Raw genomic sequence first — 20,401 nt, 5'->3', positions numbered from 1 at the left:
TGGGGACTCACTCTCCAGCCAGAACACCATGTGGGTCAGGAACTCCACTGGGCATTGCAAAAATCCACTGTAATCCTGTCTATGGTTCTACAGGGTGCTGTGATAAGTTTTGCAGAGGTGTCCCTTATCTGTTCAGTGCTTCTAGATCTGGAGGTGAAGCTTGTTATTGCTGCTGCTGCCTGTAGGGATGTTGGGGGGGTTTCACCCTTCCTGTGATGCGGTGATTCCGTGTGTTTCCCTTCATAGCCTTTGCCTGATCACACAGATGTGGCTTCTACAAGATGAACCAGGTAGGGTGTAAGGAGTGGGGTAAGAAGGGAGAGACAGGGTTTTTTGGAGAGGGGGTTGTTTGTTGGGTTTTTTTTGTAAATGTTTTTTAAGGCAGGAAGGAACTATTACTATCATTCAGTCAGATCTCGTGAACAATACAGACCAAAGAACTTCACCCAATAAATGCATTAAGCCCAGAATTTCTGTTTGAGCTATAGCATCTTAGAAAGATATCCAGTCCTGATGTAAAGAGTGCAATGATGGAGAATCTGCTAGGCCTGCAGAAAAAACATGCCCAAATTCCCCAAAATAAAAAGCTAGGACTTGACACTTCAAATGTTCGAAAAAAAAGTCAGAAGAAAAACACTGTTTTAGGCTGTTGAATATACAATGAAAGGTAAACAAGTGTCATGATCTGGTCAGGAGGGTTTGTATCCTTGTTAATGTTCAGCCTATACAGGTAACTGCAGATGAAATTGTGTCCTATGTAAATGGCTGGTCCTCTTCTGTGTACAGAAGTTGATCCCAACAGGTGAGGATGAAGAGAGGTGCTGGCGGCTTTGTGTAAATCTGTATCTGTGCTATCACTGCAGACTGGGAAGAGGGAAGATTGTCAGGGCCATGTAATTGCACACCTTGCAGACTGCTCCTGTTCCATAACAGTCCAGGAAGCAGAGCAATTAGGGGCTGGATCTGGTACTGCAGGCAGGGAGCCTTTCCCGGTGCTATGCTAGGGAAATCTCACAACACTGGTACATTCATCCTCCCTGCTAGCACTGTTGGAAGGAAGGGCTCTGTTCTAGCTTCCTAATCTTTCTTGTTTGGTTGACAGAAGCTGTTCTCAGGAGGCCTCTGTTTCTTAGGCAGGTCTGAGGAAGGCAGGGCTCCATCGTGGTTCTTGGCTTGCAACCCGCAAGCCCCTTCAGCAGCTACGGCCAAGTGCTGAGTGAGGAAGAGGAAGATGAGGCAAGAAACCGAAGCTGGCACCTGGCCAGCCAGAGGACGTTTTTCCAGCAGGACTTCAGGGACCGGGACCGGACTGAAGAAGCGAGGGGTCGCATGTACACTCCGGAACTGCGGAGCCCCCACTGGCGGGAGCGTCGCGCCCACGGAGGAGGCCGCTGCTCAGGGCGTCAGCGCCGCGGGGGCCGGGCGGGGCAGCGGCCCTGGCCCAGATGAGCTTTTTTAAAGGAAAAAGTTAAAAGTTGCTTCAGTGAAACGTATGTAGCGGGTCGGCGGCGCCGAGTCCTGCCGCTGGGCTGGGGCCGCTGCCCCGTCCCGGTGGGGGCGCCGAGGCCCGCGCGGTCCCAGCGGCTGCGGAGCGGGGCCGGCTCCTGCAGCCGCTCCACGCCGGCCGTGCGCCGGGGCCCAGCGCAGTAACAGCGCGGCAAGGGCTGAAGCTGGAGCCGGCCTCAGGTGCGCAGCTCCGAACCGGCGGCCGCGCGCTGCCCCGCGGCTCTGTCCGCTTCCTTTGCTCGCCACCGCCGCCGGCGGGGCGGGGGAGGGGCGCTCGCTGGCGGGACCGGCCTGAGCGGGAACCGGATGTTGTTTCGGCAGAGCGGAAACGGAAGCGAGCGGCGCTCTGCAATGCGTCTCTATGGCCGCAGGTCCGTTCCGCGCCGGGCCGGACGGGGCGCTGCCCAGGGACGGGAGCCTGGGGCCTCGCTCGCCGCGGACTCGGCCCGGCCCTTCCGCTTCCTGCTGGGAGTCGGGAGCTGGGCCCGGCGGTGAGTGTGGGCTGTGGGGAGGAGCGAGTCTCCGCCGGCTGTGACGCCGCGGGCCTCGCTGCCCCCGCCCGGCCAGGGAAACAGGCGGGGGAGGGGCGGCCTGGTGGAGCGCGCGGGGGCCTGGCGCCGCCGCACGTCCGTGGAGCGAAGCCCCTCCGGTTCCCTGAGCACAGACCCCTCTGGCGCGCGGAGTCCGGCCGCAGGAGGGGCTGGAGCGGGGGGAAGTGAGGAGCCGCGTCCCGTCGTGGGGATTCCCCCGCCCGTTGCTGGCGCCCGGGCAGTGCGCGATTTGCTCGGGTGGGGGAGGGGCCCACGGTTTTTCCGGCTCCGCACCCAGCTGCCTTGAAGGGACTCCCGGGGGCGAGGGCGTTGGGCTCCAAGGGTTCCGCCACTGGTGTGTGTGGCGTGGGCCCGGAGTTCAGGAATAACCCTAATATCGTCGCCCATCTCTTTTCAGCATTGCTCAGGGAATCCGAGCCAAGTATCCTGTGCAGAGGCTCCCCTCAGGGCTGCTCAGGTCAGTCTTGGCTTGTCTCATGGACAGACATAAAGTGAAGCGTCAGAGGCTGGACCGGATTTGTGAAGGTAACCCTCTAGCCCTTAAAAAGAAAAGGAGTGCTTGTGGCACCTTAGAGACTAACACATTTATTTGAGCATAAGCTTTTGTGAGCTACAGCTCACTTCATCGGACACTGCCCTGTTTCTGGAAAAGGGTGTTTGGGTGAGATGAGTAAAACTGAAACTCGGTTCCTACAGGCAGGGACAACTGGAATGACTCCAGTGGAACTAGGTGCTCTGCTCTCACTTCTCTTCTGTGCAGGCCACAGCCTAGAGATCCAGAGGATTAGGATTAAGATACATTTGGGGCATCCTCTTTAAACCACATCACTTTTCATCTCCCAGAAAATGCCCTGTTTTTCTGTTCTCGTTGCAGTGAATGAAGATTTTTGAAAGTCTTTAGAAGATGCAGTAGAAATTTTCACAGTGAGATTCAGAGCTGAGAATGTGGAGGCTGTGACTATTATGAAAGAATATCTAAATCCTCTGTTGTATTAGGAGTGCAAGCTAGGGATGAGGCATAGCTTTCCTTGGAGAGACATCTTGGGCTAGTATTCTAGGGTGATTCTAGGGTGATAGATAGGGCTAGTATTCTAGGGTGATTATTGCCCGGCCTCCTTGCTGCAGGAAACTCTCCTTCAGCTTTGGCACAGCAATCCTCCCTAGAAGTCATTCAAACACTAGGATTGAACTCTGGGAGAGTTGGCTAATGTTGGATAATGAACTGAAATATCTTTAAAACAGTTGAAATAAAGTTGCCAGCTGCTTATCCATTTTCTTTTCCTGCAGGGAACAGTTCCTTAGAGCCCCCTGGTTGCACTCTTCTGGCTCTCAGTTGGTGCTTCCTGTCTTTGCTAATATGAGGCAGGAAGTTCCTATTAGGAGCCCTCTAAAAAGGGGTATCTTTCAAACCAGGGTCTAGGAGGGAAAGCAGAATGTGAGCAGCTAGGGACATAAGGAATTGTGAAGAACAGGTCCTGCTGTTAACCCGATGTTGGTTGACCTCACCTTTTATTTCCTTAATCCAGAATATGGTGACCACCATATCGGTAGGAGGCCCTTTCTGTTTTTTTTAATAACATGAATTGAGGAAAATTTCTGGGAAAAGAATTCTGTAACAATATTGAGACCCTTGTTACACTTCTGTGTGTGCATGTCTTTTCTTATTCAGCACTATTAATACAATGCTCTGAACCTCGTTTCTGGTGAGGCTGCTCATTCTGGGCCCTCGCTCAAAACTTTCTGCTGCGTCCTCTTCACATCAGAGGTCTGGATATTTCTATTCTGGCTTCATTTTCCTACATTTCTTCTGAGCTTGTTGACCCTTTCACATCCCCATTGACCATTTTCTTCCTTAACCTTTTCTATACTGTGGGAGTGTAGCTTCTTGTGCCCTGCTGGATCAGTGCTGATTTATGTATACCCCCTTGCTCATGTTATTTATGGGCTCCAGAATTCACTTGTTCCTCTCTCCTGCACAGCTGATCACTGTTGTCTTTGTCTGTAGGTATACGGCCTCCTATTGTGAATGGCCCAATGCCTGCCCGACCACTGGTTGCACTCCTAGATGGGAGGGATTGCACTGTGGAAATGCCAATCCTGAAGGATGTTGCTACAGTGGCTTTCTGTGATGCTCAGTCAACTCAGGAAATCCATGAGAAGGTAGGGAGAGTAAATGAGCCTTTGTGGGGGTGAAGCTGACTAGCTCTGTGCCACCATGGAGATGCAGGAGTAGGGAATGGTTCTCAAGCTGGTGTGCTTTCTGTTTGTGTTTGTAGGTGCTGAATGAAGCTGTGGGAGCTTTGATGTACCACACCATCACCTTGTCCCGCCAGGACCTGGAGAAGTTCAAAGCCCTTCGGGTCATTGTGCGTATTGGCAGTGGCTATGACAATGTGGACATCAAGTCAGCTGCAGAATTAGGTATGATGACCACAGTGTGGATGTATAGGAGGATATAACATATATTTCTTTTCTCGCTTTGCTCTTGAGAGACAATACCCATGCTGGCCAACACCCACATAAAAGAATTTCAGAGAGAGTTGTTTAGGGTGGGGCTTCTTTAGATAGCAGATAGAATGTTTGAACTCAAAGGTTAAAGGGCAGCTGGCCTGAGAAGAGAGTTAAGGTGGGGTCATTCAGATTTAGGGATCATGAAGATCCCTGAGACCTGGACATAAGGAAGGCTAAACTTAAGCTTTGGATACTACACTTACAGGTGAAGAGGTCTTGCACCTGTTTAGATTTAATCAGGTCTTTACCACAAATACAAAGACCACACGGAAAGAACTGACTTCTTTATTGGACAAGTTCAGTTCAAATGTTTAATAATCACTCCATGCCTTTTCATGCAACTAGACTTTATATGCAACTAAATTCTGGCTGAGCACTGCATAAGGAATGGATGGAGTAAAAGTGTCAGATATTTGGGATTGAGTGAGTGTAACCATTGCTGTTCCAACTGCTTGTGGAGGGATCCAAATGAATTTTTTGGATCTCTATTCTATATTACAGGCTCAGTCAACAGGTGTGTACAATGCTGAATCATCTGTGCTTTCACTTCCATCCTGGGTTTCTTTCCTGGTCCTTAGTTAGCTGTTGGGCTACTGTTGTGTCTTTTTAGGTCCTTTTACGTTTGTCAAGGCAAAATACTATGGGCTAAGGCTCCAGAAAAGCTTCCTTTCCCAACTAAGTTCCTAGATTCTAGGGTTAAGTTTTGCGGAAGAAATAATTTCATCCCATTGGGCATGATTTTCTTTTCCTGGCTACTTAAAGGATTTTGTTTGCTGAAAAATTCTCTGGAGATGCTGGCCCTTCCTTGGGATCCTAAGAGTCCTCTCAAGCCAGGGAGACCTAACAGAAGCCAGTATGTAGCAGTTTAGCCAACTATCATTCCAAAAAGGCCACTGCATCCAATCCCTCCTTGTGGTGGATTACTCAGAATATATCTCGGGTTCTCTACAGTGCTTTCACATTTCCCTGCTTTCTGGGAGCAATGAATCTTTCAGGACCTTAATTCCCTTAGCATTGAAACTGCTGAGCTTGAATTAATATGTAAATTAGATAACATTAACTTGGGTTTGAATAGAGACTGGGAGTGGCTGGGTCATTACACATATTGAATCTATTTCCCCATGTTAAGTATCCTCACACCTTCTTGTCAACTGTCTAAATGACCATCTTGATTATCACTACAAAAACTTTTTTCTCCTGCTGATAATAGCTTATCTTAATTAATTAGCCTCTTACTGTACCTTTTCATGTTCTCTGTATGTGTGTGTATGTATATATCTTCTTACTATATGTTCTACTCTATGCATCCGATGATGTGGGCTGTAGCCCATGAAAGCTTATGCTCAAATAAATTTGTTAGTCTCTAAGCCCTGGTCTTCTACACTGGGGGTGGTGGTGGTGGTGGTGTATCGTCTAAGATACGCAACTTCAGCTATGAGAATAGCGTAGCTGAAGTCGACGTATCTTAGATCGACTTAGAATCACTTACTTTGCGTCCTTGCGGCATGGGATTGATGGCTGCCGCTCCCCCGTCGACTCCGCTTCCGCCTCTTGCCCTGGTGGAGTTCCGGAGTTGACGGCAGAACGATTGGGGATCGATTTATCGCGTCTACACTAGACGAGATAAATTGATCCCTGATAGATCGATCACTACCCGCCAATCCGGTGGGTAGTGTAGACGTGGCCTAAGGTGCCACAAGGACTCCTCTTCTTTTTGCGGATACAGACTAACATGGCTGCTACTCTGAAACCAGAACTTAATTGATCTTTCTTGCCTATGGTATTTTGAGCGGGTCTGTGTTGTATTATAGAACAGTTGATAGTGGTAACTTAAGTAACCGTTGTTTCAAATGGAATCTCAAATGGATTTTGAGAAGGATTCCTGTGGGTTCCCACTGTGTGTTTAATGACTTAGTTACCTTGTGTTTGCAGCTGCTGGGGAAGTCTATGCTTTCAGCCTGGCCTTGAGCATCTGGTGCATGAGGTCTGGAAGAGTTCAGCCATCTCTGCTTCTACAGTCTCCTAGTTAATTCCTCAGGAACACCTCTGGGTTGCATCCTTGGCCATGGGCAGTCTAGACGCTGCTTCCTGTGCTATTTGTACAGCTCAGCTCTCTGATTTTGCCATGTTTCTGTGGTGGTGGTACAGTCTAATGGTCTTTTAGAAGCAAGGCAACTTAGGAAGCTTTCCTGGAGGTTAAAAGACTGCGGGGAACTTCTCCATCTCAATACAAGGCTGGATCCCGAAACTTGGATGCTCGGGTTGGTGCCGTGTGCTACCTTAGTCCCATGCTCCAGGACTATTGCTGTCTTCTAGCCATTGTGTTGTATGAGGAGAGTTTGCAGCAGAGGTGCTATAGGCAGTGCTGGGAATCTCATTTGTACTTCCTCTTTCTAGGCATTGCAGTATGCAACATCCCCTCCTCCTCTGTGGAAGAGACTGCTGATTCTACCCTCTGTCACATCTTGAACCTGTATCGCCGGGTTACTTGGCTTCATCAGGCTATGCGGGAAGGAAACCGAGCCTCAAGCATGGAGCAAATTCGAGAGGTGGCTGGAGGTGCTGTGCGTATCCGTGGTGAGACCTTGGGCATCATTGGCCTTGGTAAGAAATGGTGACTGTTAGCCTGAAAAGGGAGCTCGGAAAGCTTCTGGGAATGTTGGTGTCGCACTTAGCCTCAGGAATAGATACTCCCTCAGTGGCTGCTAACCAGTGAAATACTCTAGCTAACTTCTATAAATATCAGACATCTAATATATACCACCACTGCCCTAGAGTGCAATGCTGCTGCCCCCAAAAGCTGGGCAATAGTCATGGTAGTAAGACCTCTTCTTTTCTCATGTTCCAATGAATAGAAAAACTGTAAGCTTCAGATGGTCCCTTCCAGTGGTAGTTCTGTCACTGTGTATGCTAGCCATAGTGTTGGGAGCTTTCTGAGTGTTTCTAATACCAGATGGTTCCTGAAGCACTTGCAGTCAGGTCACCTGTTCCCCAGTCTGTCTGTTGGGCCTGTGGAACGAGATCCAGACCTGGCGTTGGGAGCTCTTTATGTTTCTCTAATGGGCTGAGTGCTGTTGGGTGCTGTACCATGGGTGAGGGCTAATTCTCATCATGGGAGCAACATAGAACCGTATAAATGACCACTATCTGCCCTGTCATTTCCTTGAAGGGCTACAGAACCCTTGAGTCCTAGGAATGACTCTTATCCATATTCCAGTCCCCTAGCAGCTTTGTGTTATGCTTGTGTTGCGTTTTGCTTGACATGAGTATGTTTTCTCTTTTGAAGGCCGAGTTGGGCAGGCAGTGGCCTTGAGAGCCAAGCCCTTTGGCTTCAACGTGATTTTCTATGATCCGTATCTACCAGATGGCGTGGAGCGATCCCTGGGGTTACAGCGAATAGGAACTCTGCAAGACCTGCTAATGCACAGTGATTGCATCACATTGCACTGCAGTCTGAATGAACATAATCATCACCTCATCAATGACTTCACTATTAAACAGGTGCAGCCAGAAGCTTGGTTTCCCCACAAAGCACTTGGGAAATGAATGAACACAAACTGCTGCTTCCACAGAGGCTGATAGCATGTGAATCCTGCTACCTCTGCTCTGTGGCTCCTGCTGTCTTCGGAGGCTGGGAGTGGGTGCATTGGGGTGCCTGGGCTTTGTGCTGTGCGAAATTTGTTCTTAGGAGAAGAATATGATTGACTGTCTTTGAATAATTTCATTTATAAAGAATGTTTTAGGTATAGTTTCAAATTACATTTAAAATGAGTAACTGATAATGTTTGGTAGAGCCAGCAGTGATTCGGTCCGAGGCTGTGTAAACGCCTTCACACAGCTCTGATAATGCCCCCCTGATCCCAACCCATAGCACCCCGAGCTAAGATGGTCTCAGGCTCTCCTCCCGCCACTCTGCTGATGCCTTTCAATGCTTTCCTGGGATTGAGCACCCCCTGAATAAATCAGTCCAGTTTTCTGCAATTGTGAATCTTGTTTGCACTGATCAGTTGCTCAACTACTTCACTAAAAGAAGTACGGGTTTTTAGGGTGGGAAACCTATCAGCTCCTTTTCCCGCTTCCTGTGTTAGAAGTTAGTTTTGTAGACCCAACTGGCAAGTATTCTTCTCCCGAGTTGGCTCTGAGAGAGCCTGACTTTTCCTAAGCTTTGCAGGTTATGTAAGAACATAAGAATGGCCCTACTGGGTCAGACCAAAGGTGGCCAGTGCCAGATGCCCCAGAGGGAATGAACAGAACAGGTAATCATCCAGTGATCCATCCACTGTCGCTCATTCCCAGCTTCTGGCAAACAGAGGCTAGGGACACCAAGGTGGAGAGTTAGGTTCCTGCTCTTTTTGAGAGGTCTCCTCCAGTCTCCACAGGAAGGCAGGAATTCTCAAACACTTTTTTTTCCCCTCTCCAGATGCGCCATGGCTGCTTTCTGGTGAACACAGCCCGTGGGGGGCTAGTAGATGAGAAGGCCTTGGCACAAGCATTGAAGGAGGGGAGAATCAGAGGAACAGCACTTGATGTGCACGAGTCTGAACCCTTCAGGTAACACCAGAGCCACATACCCGCTGCCATCCTATGGCTCTTCTGCACTGGATAATTCTCTGGTTTCAGTTGGGTCATGGTTACACCTGGGAGGACAGACAGGGGATTTCACTTTCCAGCAGAAACCACATGTTTGTTTTTCCATCACAGCTTTGCTCAGGGGCCCCTAAAAGATGCTCCCAATGTGATCTGCACCCCTCACACAGCCTGGTACAGTGAGCAGGCTTCCATTGAGTCCAGGGAAGATGCAGCTAAAGAGATCCGCAGAGCTATCACAGGTAACTGGGGAGGCCAGGTCTGCCCTGGTGCTCTGCAGCTGCTGCGGGGATGGGAGTTATTCATTGGTTTCCTGAGTCAGGACTATGGAACAGTAACTGCTGACTGTTTTGTTAAAGCTAGGTCTGCTGGGATGGTGCTCACTGACTCATTTCTGGAGCTGGAATACAAGTCACTGGTTGTCTTTGACTTATGAGGGTCTCATAGCTAATGCTAGAGAGAGATTCTTTACTCTTTCTGCCCCAAGTTGTATGTGATCAGTACTGATGTCATATTCCCCTTCCCTCCGGGGGTCTGGCATCTCATTCCTCCCCCACAGAATGGTTTCACTGATGGCTGCATTGTGCACCCATTTTCACTTGGGAGTGTTTGTGTCCAGTGTCTCCTGTGAAAGGTGGGGACTGGCAATTGCAACACAAGGAGCCGCCCCTTCCCTGAGATCCCAGGGATGGGGAGGGGACCATCAATTCATTGAATATTCCTCTGAGTGTGTGTGTGTGTGTGTGTGTGTAGGATCTTGATTTAGACCTCTCCCCACCTCTGTCCTATGGTACTGAGGTGGGAGGGGCTGTTGGGTCCCTTCCTCGCTGCTTTCATGTGAAAATATTTGGGCATCTTCACTTCCTATTTGTCTCCTGCTATCCTCTGCCCTTCTTGGTGTCACCACAGGTCACATACCTGATACTTTGAGGAACTGTGTTAATAAGGAGTATTTGCTGTTAGCTGCTCAGTGGCCAAGTATTGATCCTGCAGCTGTCCACCCAGAACTCAATGGAGCTGCGGCTTACAGGTGAGAGAAGCAGGCCCTCTGAGCTCCTGCTTAATGTGCAGGTCACTTATGCACGTGCTTATCTTTTACATAAAGACCCCAGCATCCTGGGTAGAGCCCTTTCTTTGGGCCCCTGAGAATTGCTCTTGCCTGGCAACATATTTCTTCTTACAAGCTGAATGGGTGGTAGGTTTTCTTTAGAAATCTGTCAGCCTCGCTTCTTTAGCTGGCCCATAAGCACTAAGCTTCCCTGTCTGAAATTAGAGTGATAGTCTGTACCAGCTCTGGGAATTCAGGATTCTGCGGATCATTTAATGCACCTTCTGGGCACCAGTTCTCTTGCAAGGATTTTGAAAGGCTAAGTGCTAGAGAAATCCCTTGGTGTGTGGTACCCTGGTGGGTCCATGAAAAGGGATCTGCCTCCTGGGAATGATGAAGTTCTGCACCCCAGCATGGAATTATTGTCTGCATACTGCACTCTTTCCTTCACCCCACGACTGGACTGTAAATGAGAGGCATCATGGTCCAGTGGATTGGGCAAGAGACTATGAACAGGTGTCTGGGGTTCTATTTTTTTGCCACAGATTCACTGTGTGATCTTGGGCAGGTTGCTTCCCTTCTGTATTTGTTTCCCCATCAGTAACATGGACACTATGAGGATTGTTAATGTGTACTCAGTTCCAAGGGGGGAATCACTACCTCTTCTCTTCCCCCCCCGCCCCCCTGAGAAATAGTCAGGGATAATGGGAAGGAAGGAAAAGTTTGCTTAGAAGTTGCTAATCTCTTCCTATCACAGACCAGGGAGGTATATCCAGCAGCATGTTCCCCTTGGAGAACTGCAACCTCTTGTATATATTGAGACTTTCTAGCCATTCAGGGTGTGTGAATGGGGTGTCAGGCATTCTGTTCTCTCTAGTAGAGACAAGATCTGTCTCAAAATTTTCTGTGTGTTTAGTGTGACCCTGTGGCCATCTCTGCCCTTAATCCCCGAGCTGGTCGCTGTCTGGGAGTATGTGCCATTTGGATCAACACATAACTGGGCCCATTTAGTCCTGACAGCATTTACTGTAGTCTTAGCTCAGAGCAGTTTTGTTTGGAGACTTTTGCTCAGTGCAGCATCGTGACTTGCATATCCTCTGAGCTGCCATAGCCAATTCAGAACATGTGGGTGAGGGCACAGCTTAGTTGTCCTTTCCCTTTGCAGTGCACTTCCTTAGACAGGCATGTAATCTCCACATGTTTTCTGTTGGTTTCAGGTTTCCTCCAGGAGTAGTGGGAGTAGCAGCCCCTGGGCTGCCGGAGCCAGCGGTTGTGGAGGGGATTATAGCTCACGGGATGCCCTCTGTGTCTCACTCTGCACCACGTACCCCTTCCCCAGGAGAGACGAGCAAACAGGACCCAGACAGAGAAATCCCCACTGACCAATAGCATCTTCTCTCTCCCTTCTCCTCTGGCAGCAGAAAAAGTAGGGGGAGAGCTCCCTGCTAGGACCTTTTCTAACACCCCACTGAGACTGTTTCCTGTTCACACAGGACAGGAGAATGCATTTCATTACTGGCAAACATTAGCTCTTGCCTTTCAACAGATATTTTATAACCAATTTAGTTTTAATCTCTTGGTGAATCTTTTTCCTTGTCTGCGGCAGGAGCAGTGACCTTGCCTCCCCTTTGAAAATTAGTTTAACATGTAGTGTCCCATGACCCTGCCTCTGTTATGTTTCACAGGAAGGCACTCTCATGGGCTTGAATGCAGCAGAACAGGAGCTGGCTGAACAGGGAGGGCTCCCAGTGCCTCCAATACCAAACTTGATGCAGATTTTCAAGAGTGACTTGCAGTCTCTGGAAGCACAGGTGATGGGGGAGTGTTCAAGCAGGACTAGTAAAATGAAGAGAAGTTAGGCATATAATCAGGTGTACTGCATTGCAGGAAAAAGAAAGCCAATGCCCAGTGCTGTGCACTGCCTTGCTTATCCTGACCCAGGTGCCTCTGAGCACAGGCATAGCCAGGGTTGCTGCAAATTGACAGTGTGAAGTTTTGCTCTAGTAACGTTAGTGCTGGGCCTGAGCACAAGAGCAAGAATGAATCTGAGACAAGAAAAAACTGACTCATGAAATATTTTGGGAGGATTAAAGTAAATCACTCAGATGTAATGTCTCCTGAGATGGTCATGAAGATTTAGGAGACTCTCTGGAATCTGTGCCCAGCTGAGAAATGGAAGGAGGGAATGCAGAAGTGTAGGAAATTTGCACTGGGAGGCAGCAGAAATTAAAGCATTGTGAAGCTGTTACTGCTGATCCTGTACATGCCTGTACCTCACATGCTGCTAATGCAGTCTATCCACAAGAGAAATGTTATACTAGAATTCTAGAAAGAGAAGAGATGTAGGTCCCAGTTAGCCCATCCCCCAAGGCCAGAGAGGATTGTTCTCTTCAGGGCTTAGTCCAATGTTAAATGCCCCTTGGTGCATCTGCCGTTGTCTTGGGGGAGATGATTCTTCAGCTTACTAGACTCCATGACAGGAAGATTTTCCTGATATTCATCCTACTTTTTTTTCATTTAATCACATTACTCCTATTTATATCCTCCTGGGCCCACATAAAGTAATTCTGCTCCCTTCTTGGGTTTTACACGCTTCAGTATTTCTAGATGGTCTAACAGCTGACAACTCTTTTGGACTACAACAATTCATGTTTTATTCCTGTTGCTCAGGTACTTCAAAGTAGGTGCCCTCCAGGAGTCTTGCTGGGTATGTGGAAGCTGAACAGCCTGTGCATATAACTGATAAAGGAAGGGGCAGATCTTTTTGTTGTCTGCTGAGAAACAGACTGTCCCTTGTTTCTGAAGAAGGGAGTCTGGAAATTGGGTGGGGAGCAGAGGGAACCACCAGATTAGATAATTGTTTAGAGTTTAGGGAACTGAATGAAGCTGTAAAACTTCTCAAGTAAGTTCTCAGGCTTTCGTATTCTTTTCTAGTTTTAAATCAGTCTCCAATCCTGTTGGCAAATACTGGTTTATTTTGTAGACTAGTGCTGACGTCTTGGAGTGACTTTTTTATTTGGGGTAAAGGGGCCAGGGAGGAAGGAGTATTTGCAATAAGTGGAACTCTTCAACTTTCCCTTTCGGACTTTCACTTGACTGGATGACTATCTAGTACTAGTGGATGTGATTCAGTTCTTTGGAGTTATATGGTTTTTAATTTTGAAGATGAATTTGGCTGTTTGCTAAGGTTGATGCAGGCACTCAGGTTCTGTGTTCTGGATGAGGCTGATTCAGTTTTAAAATTCACATACCTTCGTGGCTTCTCAGGATTTTAGAAGGTCGAACTGGGGCACGGTAGGTGGGATTAGTGGCAGGCATGCGTCATGAGGACGAGAAGCCTTTGAGCAAACCTGCAGCTCAGGTTTTTTAATTGGAGGTGAAAGTAGCATTTTCTCTTTCCCTTCAACAATTTGCTAATCTACTCTTAAATCTAAAAACTCAACAAGGCTATAATTTAGAAAGCTGCTTTCCTAATAGACATGCAGGACAAGTGGGAAGAAAGGTTCCTTTAAGGATTCAGAGAGCTGATCATAAATGTAATTAGTATATTAGACTGGTTTTTCTATCCATAACTATTATTTTCTCAACTTGCTGCTGAAACTACTGCCTTGTGTGTAAAGATCCAGGAAGGCATATAATTTTTGGTTAAGGTGGTCTCAGGTGTGGGATTTCCAAACACAGGATCCGTTCATCTTGTCTCTTCTAGAGTGAAGTGCAAGACACTTAAGAGCCAGCATTTTTTTTTATTCACAAGTATCTCTGAAGACCTATCCAGTAAAACCTCCCTGAGGGAGGAGTGGAGAAGATGATTTCACTTGAAATAATACTAAGCATCTTAATTCTTGTATTTGGTGCCTAGATACCATGGTGATTGGTGTACTAGGAATACATATCTAGAAATGTGAGGCCTGCTAGCTGCAGTTCTGGATGCTGATAAACTTTACTTAAGCATTAGCCCTGAGGGTACTGGTTCCATTATAGCCAGTGCCACATAGACCTGCATTTGGAAATGAAAACGAGTGCCAGTTTGGTCAGACCTGCCATAATGAAGATACAAATGTAAGTTTTTTTTTTTTTTTTTTTAGCTAAAATCAAGCTGAATCCTCCCCTAATGCCAAGGAAGAGCTCTCCAGTTGCTGGTGAACTATTCCAGTTATACCCCAGATTATGTGCTTAGTATTGTTTAGCCTGGGACTGGTCATTATCAAGAAAGGGGCTCAGTCATGTTCCCCTCACCAGGATGTCAAGTTCTCCATGTTATACTGATCCACGGCCCCCTGTCCCAGGTTTTATGTAGCCTGGCGGGATGGAAGGAAAATGTTTGTTTTCTTAAATTGCCTTCCTTCAAAATGAGTATGGAGCTTAATCCCAAAGAACAAAAACCTTCTATTCCAGGGTGAGGCAGGAGTGCCCTGGTCACACTGATCTGCTTATAGGAGGTGCTCGCTCTGTCCTAAGGTACATTTTGCTTGTTGGGTTCACTGCTGCTGACCAGCTTTTTTATAGAGGATTCAAAGTTTCAGAAATATATTTTTGTAGAGAATGACTAAACTGTGAAACATTTTAAAATAAAGCATGTAAACAAACCTTTATATCAATGTTCCCTGTACAGATGTCTTTCTCACTTCAGTTCTCTCCTGGCTCTTGTTAGAAATGTTGTTTATTTCTTGGATATATTTTAATAAAGTTCTCTAACTTGCGTGGCTGCTGTTTGGTGGCGGGGGTGGCACCAGACCCAGTGTATACTAAGGCTGGGAAATCAATATGAATCAATGGCTGCATCAGTCCCACTTTTTAAGCACCTTATTTCCCAAGAAAATTTCCCAAACTCTGTCATTCCCTAGATTGTTACTGTGGCAAGTGGTTTGTTTCCTTGATATTTTGTGGAAGACAGAATTTAAAGTAAGGAGGATGAGGGCGTGAAATCGGAAGGAGGGACCTGCTAATGGCCTCTCTTTCTATACTGGTACCAGACTCTCCATGATTAAAGGATGTGAGGGGGACTGTGAAGATGTGGCAATGGGAGGAAGGGTCTTTTAACTCCAGAGGTGGGTTAAAGGTGGACCATGTGAATTGGGCACTCTTATTTACCCTTTCTTATAATACAAGAACAAGATTATACTTGAAGAAAGTGAAGTTACTTCCACAAGGCAAAATCAACCCGTGGAACTCACGGTCCCAAGATATAATTGAAGTCCAGAGTTTTGCAGGATTCAAAAAATGATTAGACATTTATGTGGTTAAGAGAATCCACTGTTACATTAGATTTTTTTTCAGTAAGGTCTATAAACCCTTGTGTTTCAGGGAATAAAAACACCACTAAGGGAGGTGGGTGGTGGCTTATACCATAATTGATTGTTGTAGGGTGTCTTGAAGGGTCTGGGTACTGGCATCTGTCAGAGATGGCCTACTGGGTTAGCTGGACCATTGATCTGATTCAGCATGGCAATTTTTGTTTTTCTGTTTGAAAAGGAAACAAATATTAGCACCCTCTGAAAGATGGTGGGTTGCTGAGTTTTTACTTCATTATTGGCATTACTAGTAATCTCAGTAGAGAAACCAAGAAATGGGCCTAAAGATTTACTTTCCCTCTCTGACATATGGTACCTCAAAACTTACCTTGGGGACACTAGAAAAGCTTGCATTGCCAATATTCTCTGAATTCAAGGGATTAAACATAAGACTTTGCTCCAGGGCTGTCAAGATGGCATCTTTCATTAATGCTAAGGCATTTAAGTGCACTATCTGTCTGAATCCCATTAAGAATGGGACCCTTAGTAAAATGGTAGCAGAGTACAGAAAATCAAACCTGTGTAAAAGTGTAGCTGCTGCATTTTGAAGAGGATGTGGAGCAGCATGAGGGCAAAAGGTGCATACCAGTAATGATTTTTTATGTCTGTGCAAGTATAAGAATTCTCTTGCTGTAATGGAAATTGATACTTCAGTCTAGCTATGATAAAATGTTGAGCTAAAGAAGTGCCATGCCTGTTAAGGCAAAAAAATGGGATCCAGCATGACATCATGCATCTTAGTCAAAGCCACAGATAAAACCTGAGCCTAGAGAAGCACTGGGTTCAGCTTTTATCTGTGGCTTTGACCAAAGCTCTTGCACAAGGGATCTTGTACCCCTTAAAAACACCAACATCTCTGTTGGTGTCAGGCTATTTGCATAAATTATGAAATATGCTGGAATAAACCATTTATATAGTTGAGAGGAGAGCTAGCTACATGCCGTGTCGAGATCTCATTAGCAGTGAAAGCCCTCTGCAAGAAAGTGAAAGCTGCAGGATATTCCTGAAGAAAATGGCTCCAATAGAAAGTAATAGTGTTAAGGGCAAAGATTCATCTATCTGGGGCCTTTGGCATAATCAAGTAGGCAGACAACACTAGACTGACCTACGTTCTCTGTTTTGTTGTCTTGCAGAGTTTAATGCTTCAGAGAAACTTAGAGATGACCTACAAAAGATCTGTGGAAATTAAAACTGAATAAAATCCCCAATGATGGAAAAATATTTAATTGCTGAACTATTTGTAAAATGGTATAGAGAATACATCTACCTTATTTTTTAAAAAAAGAAATGCTTTATTATGGTCAGCTCAGATGGGTTAGTTTAACTTCAAACTTCCCATGGACCAGGTCTTCAAAGAAGATAAGCATTTGAACAGACATGAAATACAGATCTCTGATAAATTGCCTGAACAAAATATTAATGTAGGCATCTATGGCCACACTTTGTCACAGATTCTGGAAGGGCTCTTTCAAAAGAGTTCCTAACTTTTCTTCCACTAAATATCTGATAAACTATGGGGCCTGATTTTGTATCCATGGAAACTCCAAATGGCCACACCATCTTTGAGAGTCCCTAGCCAGTTGTAATGGCTGAAGTATCCAAATGAAAATAATACCCAGTTTCTTAATTTTGTTAAGACCCACAGTGCTATTCCCAAGTTCTGTGTATATGAACTGTTTGATCCTGTTGTTTGGAGGCTTTTCTTCCTTATTTAATGTTGTAGTAGGAAAAAAAAACTATAATTCTTTCCAGCTGAAGTCTTCTAGCTTCAAGTTTCAATGACTGGATTTAATTATGCCTTTTTTCATTAAAGGGCCCTGTAGTATTGAATATCTTCTCCTTGGTTAGATACTTAAACTGTGACCAAGTTGCCTCTTATCCTTCTATTTGAGACAGATTGAGCTCCTTAAGTCTCTCATTGTAAAGCATGTTTTCCAGACCTCAAATAATCTTTGTCACGTTTTTTGTGTGCTTCCCAGTTTTACATAAAGGACCCTAGTTTTCTATGCCTGCCTTTTCCATCAGCTCCTTTTTTGTTTTCCAGTTTTACTTTCTCTATGATAAATTATGCCCACTTGCTTTTCAACCTGCCTTACTGAGGATAGAAGATCTGAAGACACTCAAGGGTCAGCTAGTTGTGAATCCATTTGGTGAGCTTGCTCCCAAAAGCTTCACCTTGGGTTCCACCAGCTTTGCTTTGCACACAGCTGTCTTGGTGTTGAGAACAGAGGGGTGTTTACCAATATAGCTAATCCTTGGACCATTTAGGCCCTTAAAGATGATCTGCAAAGCAGAAATATATAAAGGGTTTTGTGATTTCTTGCTGCTTTATGATATATAAAGATGTCCTGAAAAGTGTTTTCAAATGGGAAAAAAAAATTCTTCCCCCTTTCCCTTGTTTTGTTGGAGAATTCCTTGAATGACTCAATCATTCATTAGGAGCTTTCTCAGCCGTAGCGGTTGGCATGGTCAGTGTTGAATTTTTTACAAACAGTTCTTTCCCCCAAATTTTTAAGTTAAATATGTTACAACAAAAGTGTTTGAAACAGGTGGAATAATTGTTCTTGCAATTAATGATATATAATGTCCTTGGTAGCTCTAATATAATAAACCTATCAGTTCTGCAGTTGTCTGGAGTTTTCCAGGGTAAACAAAACATCTAGAAGAAAAACTATTTTTTTCTGTTTAAAAAAAATGCGCAAGAATCCTTTCGACCTCTTTGTACATCACAAAGAAGCAATAAAATGGCACATGCCTAGTATTTTCCCTTTGCTCAGAGACCTTGAAATGCTTATGGAATCAAATAGGCAGCCAGTGGAGTGAGCAGAGAATGGTATGATGCGCTCTCTTGTAGATGGGTTTTCCCCTAAATAATGGCTGAAGCATGTTGTACAAGGTGGAGTTTCTGTATAGTCTTCACAATCCCACTGAGGTATGCTAAATTGCAACAAACTAACTTGGAGAAAACAAAAGTGTAGATCACAATGATTCAGCTAAGAGGGAGGAGTGCAATTGTCTAGGCTTAAAACAAACAAAAGGATGTATTTCTTCACATAATATAGTCAAACTGTGGAACTTCTTGTCGGGGTGCTGTGAAGGCCAAAAGTAAAACTGAGGTCAAAAAAGACTTCGATAAATTCATGAAGGATAAGTCTATCAATGGCTATTAGCCAAGATGGTCAGGGATATAATCACATGTTCTGGGTGTCCCTAAATACCAGATGGTGGGACTGGAAGACATGATGGCTCTCTCGAAATTGCCCTGGACTGTTCCTTCCCTCCAAAATATCTGGCACTGACCACTGTCAGAGACAGGCTACCGGACTAGATGGACCATTGATCTGACCCACTATGGTTGTTCTCGCGGTTGACCTTACCCCAGCATAGATGTGACTAGTTTGAAAGAGCCATAGCTATGCTGCTGTAGTGTAGACATACCCTAAGTGTGTAAGTGGGAGCAATATGACCCTGAGACAGTGTACTGCCCTCAACAGAAGATGAGATTACTGTCCTGTCCAGCTCCACTTAAGTGTTTTCCTCTTGCTATCATCAGCTCCTTGTTCTGATGTGAGGTGAAGTGGCTGATATTCATCACTTTGTTTATCTCTTCTAGGCACTACATTATCCAATGTGATGACGCTAACGACATCTGCAGGAAAAAGAGATGCGTGCCATCTGCCTATTGGCATAGGAGTCCAAGGCATCTCGCATTCTCCTGTAGAAGTCTCCCATGTATGTTGAAAACTAGAGGAGATGGGATTGTGCCTTGCAGTATTCTACAAGAGGGCTGTAGGGAAACAAAAGCTTATCATGAGATGACATCAATGCCTTAATACCAAAGTAAATGCCTTTATGAATACATAGATAAATTACTGTATGTGAGATCCCAGTTTAGTGCTACACTGTCAACACCTTGTAGTCAATAGTGTCTAGTACTTCCAACTCCAAATGTTCAGAAATCATGATTCAGACTCCAATAAATCATGTGATTGTTTTAATATTGTTTTTAATTTGCCTTTTGATTTCTGAGATTTTTAGGGAAAAGCTGCCCACTCCCAATTTCTGTGTGATCGTTTCAGGTTTAAAATCCAACATTAATGTATACTCAAAAATGTGACCTCCAGATGACTTCTGGGGAAAGGGGATTCACCCTCTTCTAATCCCAAACTATCTCTATACACATACACACTTATTGCACTATGCTGACTCTCTCCTTGCTTTACAAGGTCTCCTGCCCCACTCATATTTTCTCTCCAATGTTTCATCACATTCTCCTGTCCCACTACCTGCTCTAACATTCCCCTGTGCCCCTCCATCTCACATACTATCAGCTCTTTAACATCCCCTATCCCCACATTCCCCTATGCTCCCTTGATCTCCTTCCTGCCTTGTACGTTCCCTTGCATACACCCCACATTCCCATCTTCACAATTTCTTGACCATGGAACTCTCAGGGAAGTTGGCAGCCAGTCTCCAGTTTCACTGGAAGCAATAGGTAGTGATGGCTTCACTTTCCCATATAACATTAAAAGATTAGAGAAAAATGGTTGCCATCTTTACTGAGGTCAGCCTGTAATTTCAATCCTGTTGAAGTGATGGGAAAAATGGGCATTTTGATTAAGGCCAAAAATTGTGAGTATGAGTGGTAGAAATTGGAGATCATAACAAACCCATCTAAAACTGCAAGACTTGTGATTAAAATTGCAACAGTTGGCAACTCCTGGTGTTTCTTTATGCTAGTTCTGTCAGCAGCAAACGTTTGCCATCTGTTCATGTCCCCAGAGACATCACCCATCAATGCCACCACAGTTTTCTCAGTGCCATAGCCTAGGCCTTGTGTACACTAGAAAGTGTTTGGCAGTAAAACTATACCATACAGCAAATGCTCCTAGTGGCGATTCACCTTA

The 20,401-nt window shown here is 45.6% G+C and overlaps 1 protein-coding gene across 9 annotated transcripts; it reads left to right on the top strand.

Moving 5' to 3' along the window:
- Window positions 1-1,812: 1,812 nt before the first annotated feature.
- LOC144269306 (C-terminal-binding protein 2-like) lies at window positions 1,813-19,492 on the top strand. Of its 9 annotated transcripts, none has more exons than XR_013346903.1 (11): window positions 1,843-1,997; window positions 2,455-2,582; window positions 4,063-4,217; window positions 4,334-4,478; window positions 6,966-7,172; window positions 7,855-8,069; window positions 8,989-9,119; window positions 9,270-9,397; window positions 10,065-10,185; window positions 11,889-12,014; window positions 19,108-19,244. XR_013346903.1 is itself a non-coding variant. In XM_077824902.1 (10 exons), the coding sequence occupies exons 1-10, from the start codon at window positions 1,813-1,815 to the stop codon at window positions 19,325-19,327; spliced, it is 1,635 nt and encodes a 544-aa protein (XP_077681028.1). In that variant the 3' UTR covers window positions 19,328-19,492. The 9 variants fall into 9 exon arrangements, 7 of the variants coding, with proteins under 7 accessions (XP_077681028.1, XP_077681031.1, XP_077681033.1 ...); XR_013346904.1 differs by lacking the exon at window positions 19,108-19,244 and adding an exon at window positions 14,289-14,902; XM_077824902.1 differs by lacking the exon at window positions 11,889-12,014 and having other exon boundaries at window positions 1,813-1,997; window positions 19,108-19,492.
- Window positions 19,493-20,401: the final 909 nt, after the last annotated feature.

This window comes from Eretmochelys imbricata, chromosome 8, assembly GCF_965152235.1.
Source record: "Eretmochelys imbricata isolate rEreImb1 chromosome 8, rEreImb1.hap1, whole genome shotgun sequence".
Lineage (NCBI taxonomy): Eukaryota > Metazoa > Chordata > Testudines > Cheloniidae > Eretmochelys > Eretmochelys imbricata.
Note: the sequence above shows the minus strand (reverse complement) of the source record. Positions and strands in the feature narration are given on the sequence as shown.

Bases quoted from the DNA above. Each gene is read 5' to 3' on its own strand.
- LOC144269306 (XM_077824902.1), top strand. From the start codon at position 1,813: ATGTTGTTTCGGCAGAGCGGAAACGGAAGCGAGCGGCGCTCTGCAATG. The intron at 7,173-7,854 runs GTAAGAAATGGT...TCTCTTTTGAAG, and splicing joins CTTGGGCATCATTGGCCTTG to GCCGAGTTGGGCAGGCAGTG. The intron at 9,398-10,064 runs GTAACTGGGGAG...GTGTCACCACAG, and splicing joins GATCCGCAGAGCTATCACAG to GTCACATACCTGATACTTTG.